At 35.1% G+C, this 8,062-nt stretch overlaps 1 protein-coding gene across 1 annotated transcript; it reads right to left on the reverse strand.

The window, feature by feature from the left end:
- Positions 1 to 3,010: 3,010 nt before the first annotated feature.
- Positions 3,011 to 3,952, reverse strand: LOC127835535 (uncharacterized). The gene has a single exon (XM_052361971.1). It carries the CDS (start codon positions 3,950 to 3,952, stop codon positions 3,011 to 3,013), a length of 942 nt encoding a protein of 313 aa, XP_052217931.1.
- Positions 3,953 to 8,062: the final 4,110 nt, after the last annotated feature.

The raw sequence follows: 8,062 nt of genomic DNA on the forward strand, positions 1-8,062 counted from the left end.
TTCCCTATTTTATGACTGTTCTTATTGTCCAGCAACAGCTTCATCTCGAATTCCTTTTCGCGTACTTTATTTATTAGTTCTTTATAAGTTGAATTATTTTCGAAGTGAACCCTGGTGACATGTCTCGCTCCTGAGGCCTCTTCAAAATCTTTTTCTTAGCTTTGACCGCCTCTCTCCTTCATCGATCTTGGTCTTTCTGATCACTTACAGGAGCAGTTCTTCGAGTCGTAAACCCCACTGTGCAACGGACACGCCAGTTTCCTTTTCTTCAATGAGAAAACGGGATAGTAATGTGTCGGTACTGGCGACATTTCCGAAATTTTCTTCAAGTTCTGTCATAATTTCATTAACCGTAGCATCAGTACGAACATTAAGAATCTTTTTCTTAGCTTTCCCTTTAAGTGCTATTCGAATGCCTTGTTTGACAACGTGTTCAGCATATATCACTTTGACACTGTCAACCTCTAGTTTGAAATCTTCGAATGACCGATTCGCTCCTTGGCACTGGTACCTCTCCTGAGAATGACGAGATGTTCAATTCGATTTCTTTTGCATCTCTCATACCGTCCTGTCTAATAAGCCTAAGACTGTACCTTAAACCGTCAGCATCTGGTAATCTAGGTTCTAGTACTTCCTTTTCTTTTTAAGAGCTTCGATCTTCCGCTGAAGCTGGTCAATTTTATCTTTACTGTAATGTTCAAGTACAGAGACATTGACAGTGCCCACAATCTCATTTCGTTCATGTTTCCAGTCAACTACTTACTACAACTATTACCCCATAGAAAAGTCGTGATTTGTATTTTAAATTAACTTAATATAAAGAAAAAGGTTAAACAATAAAACAACACAACATCGTATAGTTTAATATTTTTTTTAATAAACTTCATAACTTAACTAAATATCACCTATAACATACATCTGCAGATACTTACTACAAACATTTGTATTAGTCCGTACTTACATAGTGGCAGGGGCAGGTTATTAGCTTAGATTGCATTCTTACCGTGCGTATTAGAACACAGACTGTAACATGTATATCAATTACTAGGGCTGCAACGGGTATCCGAAATATCCGAGATTCGCGGATCCAAACGAGGATTCGCGGATCTAACCGTGATTGGTAAAATTGGTTTCGAATCCGGATCTTATTTGAGTCTAACCTTTCCTTTGCTGTAATTGTATCTTTCGCCCTTATACTTTTCGTTAAAGTGTTGCTTTCTGTTTGAAAGGCTGACTGGAACATAGTTTGTTACGATTATCGCTACTTTTTCGACAAAAACATGGTACTACATAATCTACTTTCGTTTTCGATGGTGCAAAATGGCTCAAAAGAAAATTCACGATGCACCTAAACAATTAAAATCCTCAGGTGTGGAAGCATTTCGGGTTTTATCAGCATACTAATTCTGGCTTATAAGTGGTCGTTACGAAGTATTTTATTGATACTTATTGCAGATTGCGTGTGATGCGTTTATTGCTTGTTAAAATACCTCGTTATTCATATTATATCTGACTGACATATATGCTATATGCCGATTAAGTCGTGGGTAATTTTAATAAAGATGTTGCATCTCAAATATTTTATAAATATATGACCATGAATCATCATGAAAATAATTATTAACCTTTCTTCTTTAAGATTTGTTGCTTTTTCCAAATGTTTATCGTCTTTAAACATTAAAATAAGTGATTGTGTTGATAGTGTCAAACTGCCAGCTTTAAACTAAGGTTCCGGTTGTTTCGTGGGTTTTGATTGGCTGTACCAATTTAGAGAGTTGCATGCTGTAATCACTCTTAACATAGACATTACAGAGGAGGTTACATTCTCTTGTGATTGCCATTAGCATAGAAGTAAACTGTGAGTACTGATTGAAGTTTTAAACAAATGATAATCAACTCCATGGTTTTTAAAGTAAACAATTTCATTGTATTTAATATTATTAACAGAGGACAGTTAAACAATTATATCAATTGCACATCTTTCATAATATAAAATATGTAAAAAAGTAATAACATCATTAAATATTTAATCTTTATAACAGTATACAACATTATTAAAACAATCTTGGATCAAAATAAATAATATCAACACATATCTAATAAAAGGAATGTTTACAAATTGAATTTACAAGTAAAGAATCATAATTATGGCCAATGATCTAGCCAACAACTGTTGTGTTTACAGCATTTTTTCGCCACCATGAATGGGCCACAACCTTGTTATTCAACATTCACGGTCCTGACAATGTGGACAGAAGAAATCTGCGTGCCTTCTTACAACTCTGATTTCTGTACAGAACGTAAGGTGGCACCAATGTCCACAACCTGTGCATTGTGCCCATTTTACGAAAACTATCCCATCACACTTGCCCATTCCTGGTGGCGAAAACTTGTTGCATACGCAACAGTTGTTGGCTGGATCATCATCCATGTCACTGTCACTTTCAACAACTTCAGCAACAACTTTAGCGATTTTTCTTTTGTGTACCGGTACTTTACTGAATGCCGGTGTCTGGTCATCAGTTTTTCCTTTCCGTCGCCCTGTTTGCTTGTCTTTTCCTTTTTTATTAATTTCTTTTTTTTCATGTTGGTAATCTATCATCTGATTGAAAACCTCGTCCTCAGTAATGGGCTTCCCCCCCCCCCCGAATTTTGGTTTCTGCATGGTGTCTTTGATCCGAAATTCATTTGGTTTCGTTATATCTTGTGTTGTTTTTGGGGCGGTCTCAATCATTTTGTTATCTAAAAGTTCTTTCATTGACATTCTCGGTGCTTCTGTGATGCAAATCTTCTTCGGAAATCATTGCGATGGCAAAATCATCTCAACAGGGACCTTGGCTGCATCAAACGGCAATATTCCTGCTTTTCTAAATCCAGCCTGTATTGTGACTGGTATCATTCACTTCAAGTAGGCTTTTCCTGACAACTCTGCAATTTCATACTTCGTAATTATTCTACCCCTTTCCTTTGCCATATATAAGTGGCACTCACTGTGGAATGTGGCCTTGAATTAACCGAAGCATGCTATGTCCAATGGTTGGAGGGCATGCGAACTGTGTGGTGGAAGAACAAAAAGGACCACATGATGCTGTCTGGCCCACTTTACAATGTCGAGAGACTCATGTGATGAATGCCCATCATAATTCAACAAGATGGGTCCAATGTTGTCACCAGATCCCCTTTGTACGAATTTCAAGAAGTGTTCATTGAAGTACTTCATGAGAACTTCACCATTCACCCACCCAGAGTCTGACATGGTGTAGGCTGCACCAGCTGCTGCATTATTCATAAACTTGTCGTTTATCCGTTTCCCTTTGAAGACATAGTAGGGTGGTATAGCAGTACCTGCTGCATTTACACAGGCTACTATGGTAGTGGTGCCTGTGTTTGGTGAGGTTTCTGCTTGCGTTTTACTCGACGAAACACCAGTGATGACTTTTGATGGCCTGTGTTCAGGTTGTATTCCAGTCTCATCAAGATTGTAGATCAGATGTGGTTTCGACTTGAGATTAGTCTTTTCAAGAACAGCATTCAGTTCACAATAGTAATTGTCAATGTGTTCTTGCGTCACTCCTGCTGCCCGAGTTGATGTTAGGGCCCTTGGTTTTATTACCTTAAGTCTATGATTCCATCTTTTCAAGAAGTTATAGTACCAGCCATTACTCAGCTTGGCATTTGAATTGCGCCTACCAAGCTTTACAGCAAGTTCACCGGCAAGAACATTCAATTGTGCTCGATTCAGACCATAGCCCACCTGTGTCAGGGTTTCAATATGGTTTACCAGCAGCTCCTCTTCGCCCAATGTGAACAAGGAATCCTTTCCCCTCTTTGCTCCTATTTTCACTTTGTTCAGAACCCTGTCCCTTAATGTTTGTTTTGGAACACCAAAAGCCAAGGCTGCTCTATCTACTGGCATGTGATTTTCTTTTACAGCTTTATAATCTGCCAGCATGGTATTCGCGGTATACTGCTTCAGGATCTTCAATCTGATAGGATGTTTCTGAAAAATATAAATAAACACAACATTTATTTAAAATTGATAAAAAAAATCATCTCCTTACAAAAGTTTAATTAGAAAACGATTAGGCAACATTTACTAGAGTGTTACCTCCGAAAATGTTTAGCGTATTTACAGCAAGTGCTTTGCGCATGCGCAGACCGTCATTTGTGAAAAAAATGTCAACAGACGACGTATATGGATAAATACTCATAAATAAGGGATTTTGTGTTACTTAGAAACAATATTAAGGTAGAAAAAGTGTGTGTTTTTGATAAAAAATGCAACTGATTGTGGTGAATTGCGATATTTACCTGTTTATGACGCATTTTCGACCGGAAAACAAACGCCAACTGTGCCAACTTTCTTACCGGAACGAACTGCAGAGCGTGCGAACGAACGAATAAGCGATTTCACGCGATCTCTATAACAACGGTTCAACAAGAACCCACGGACCAACCAGAACCTACCATATGTGTTTTATATGAGACATTATTATTAATGTTTGTCGTTAAAATGCTTACACTTTTTCGTGCATGTGCGATTTTGATAGTCTTTGAGAAATTTGCGGAATCTGGACCCGGGTATAAAGGTTTGTTCGAACAACGTAAGTCCATTTTTTTGATATACTTAGTTTTTGTTTTTGTTTTTGATGTCGTTATTTCTGCTTCCACTACTGCTGTTGCGGCTGCATGTGCATCTACTAATGCGGCTAAAGTAGTATAAATATTAGTAGCTGTAAAGTTCATAATAATAATACAAGTTAATTACTTTCTGTTCATAAGAAATATATAAGTTCTGGTTTTTCAAATCATAATTTTGGTTATAGCAATATAAATTATAATTTATTTTGCGTATTTTTACTTTCAAATTAGGATTTGAACCAATATTCGATATCCGGGCCCTTGGATTCGAATTCAGATCCGATTGAATTTTTGGATTCGCTGCAGCACTATCAATTACTATACTACCAAAATGTATTGCCAAAATAGGTGTAAAAATAAACATGTGCATAAGACTTGCAATATGAGTGACTATATGACACATATATAAACTTATAAGTAAATTTAGTGAGTAAGATCGAATTTAGCACAAATAAGCGAAAACTAACGCGGAATACCAACAACACGTTTTCAGTCGGCACAAAAAATACGGACTGTCGAGTAAGAGGAAACGAACAACGTGTTAATGCATTTTTCTATTTAAGATGTATTACATGATATTTTATGGACTTTATATTTAAGTTGATGTATTTTGTTCTTCATAATCAAGTACGTTTACCGTATAGGATTTGGATAATTATTTTCGCATACTATAACTTTACGTTTATCGACAATTCATATATTAATAATGAATTAAATTGTTTTAATATGTTGCGGTTTCATATCAATTTTCTTGTTTAAATATATAATAGATGGGCATTTAATACAAGAAACAATAAACTTCATCTTGCACGATTCATTATGTAACGCTAGATTTATAAGTCATCCGAGTCGCCGAGCGCGTTCAATTGTCAAGCAATTAAATGGATTCAACACGTTTTATTTAAAAAACAAATACAAAAAGCATCAAATTAATAGCTCACTAAATAGCCAATTAGTATGTAAGTATTGTAAGGCACTTTAACTGATGCGAACAAACTAAATACAAAAGAGTCTGCCTTTGAGATGATTGTTCGTGTTTGAGAGGAATACAAAGTTTCAGATTACCATTAAAACTATCATTTGGATTGTGTGTGTGTGTGTTGTTTTAAATAAAATATCAATTGTTTCTCTCCGGCGCCGTATTGTAAAATTTGGTGTAAAATTTAAAACCACTCGAGTATGGCACATATTTCATCAAATGTATTTTCAAAAGTGGGCGTTATTTAAAAAAAAAGAGTATTTATTTTACCGCTGTTAACATCGTCTTACTGGACTCTTTTGCTATTTTGCATGGAAAGTGTCTCGGAGTGAACGATACAAAAGCATGGCATTTTGTGTGCACAATAATTGACAACACATTAAGGAAATAGGTTTCATTTGAAATCCATAACAGTTAATAGTTGATGTTGTTTTGGACTTTCTATAAACACATGTGGGTGGACTCATTAGGACAAAAATTAAAATATAATATACGCTACACATACAGATTTGAGCACGCCAAGTATTATGCTATTTCTGATTTAGTCGACAAATCAGAGGCTGGCTATCATAGTTTTTAAAGGGAAAGTAGACGTTTCAATCTTCGATTTATATAAATATAATGTAAATTACATCACTTAACAAACATAGTGCCGCTCGATATATATATATATATATATATATATATATATATATATATATATATATATATATATATATATATATATATATTATATTTTTGTGCAATAAAATACGGAAAACAACGCAGTGTTTAATCAACAAAAAGATTGGACATTTTCGTATTTCTCTATATTTTGTAAGAAAGTAAAATCAAATTACAATTGTAATGACGCAAACATTTTTATACGCGTACACTATCAATCAAAATATTAATATATCAATCAAAATATTGATAAGTATTGAACACAGTCCAAAATCTTCATTAAACATTGGATAAGCAACCTAATGTGCGCGTGGAAAAAGAGACTACGTTTTGGAAAGATAATGAACACCGTAAATCCTTGAGACTATATATTTAATCTTTAGTTATCTTCTTGTGCATTTTATCACAAAATAAAATGTATTGACCCAAACAAATTATTACATATTGAATTTTATGACATAATAATAATACTAAATCAAACAAAATTTAAAAATATAAGACTGTTTCTTTATTACATATGGGTGAATACTGTCAATAAATTTCAGTGAAATCGCTTCGACTGTTATTGTTTCGCTTTGTGATATTTCTTTTGTTTCATTTTTGACGATGCTGCTTCAGCGAAGCAGATCGTCTAAGTTATCATACCATGAAAAAATTCTTGACAATGGCGACCTATGTAAAAGATCGAGCCAGTCCGATTGAGTAAGCTAAATTTTCTCAATCGGCATACCTCGCTGATTATCATTGATAAAGGTAAAGGCAACTTGGTCCCCGTCCTCTTTCAAATTTATCGAGAGGTTCGGGTCAGGAACCAGACACGAAACTGCCAGGTAGCACTTCAAACGCTGTGACGCTGGGAAAATCCAAAATGTAGTTATTTTTAGATTTGATCGAGAATGTAACCCGCCTCCCAGTTTCGCTGAATGGGTCAAGTTCCCCACGGGTACTACTTCCCCGTACCCCCAAATTTGTTTTCGTACCCAAAATTTTACGTACCCAATTTTTTTCATACACAATTTTTTTTCGTACCAAATTTTTTTTTCGTACCCATTTTTTTTTCGTATCCAATTTTTTTTCCGTACCCAATTTTTTTTCGTACCCACATTTTTTTTCGTACCCAAATTTTTTGGGGCATATTTTTTTCGTACCCAAAATGGTCATACCCAAATTTTTTTCGTACCCAAATTTTCGTACCCACAAACACAATTGTGGTGATGTAGATAAACTTAAATTGATGCTTTTATATCTATCCTCTTCAAAAGCATCGTCACACCAGTACTGTCAGTACTTTGATTACAAGCTATGGGCCTTTAACGATGAAATTGGTAAGTTGTGTATAATTTAAATGAAGTCGGCCACTTACGGTTGTAACATACTTTTGAACGTTGATTTCGTAGCTGCTGACCTAGTTGAACTTAATGATTGACCAATAACTTCCCGTCAGCCATTATTAAATTGACCAGTTGTTTTAAACAATATATATATCTTGTTTTTGAAAACACAGGTATACACATAAAACCAAAATTCTACTTTTGTTACAATATGCCAAACATGTAGACAGTGCTATATTGCTAAGCATGAATACTGCACCGAATTAAGACCGCAAAGTGCAATTTAACATAATAGAGAAAAAAACTCGAGGCTTGTGACCAGTTCTGGGTATAAATTTCAGTGTTCATTAATATCATACGGTTTTCGAATCAAATCAGTTTATGTTAAGGTCTTTTACAAACGACATAGAGCACACAGAAAGGCATTGTGAAATGGTCAATTTTGAGA

This window comes from Dreissena polymorpha, chromosome 6, assembly GCF_020536995.1.
Source record: "Dreissena polymorpha isolate Duluth1 chromosome 6, UMN_Dpol_1.0, whole genome shotgun sequence".
NCBI classification, from domain to species: domain Eukaryota; kingdom Metazoa; phylum Mollusca; class Bivalvia; order Myida; family Dreissenidae; genus Dreissena; species Dreissena polymorpha.

Coding starts and splice junctions, on each gene's coding strand:
- LOC127835535 (XM_052361971.1), bottom strand. CDS start 3,952: ATGCTGGCAGATTATAAAGCTGTAAAAGAAAATCACATGCCAGTAGAT.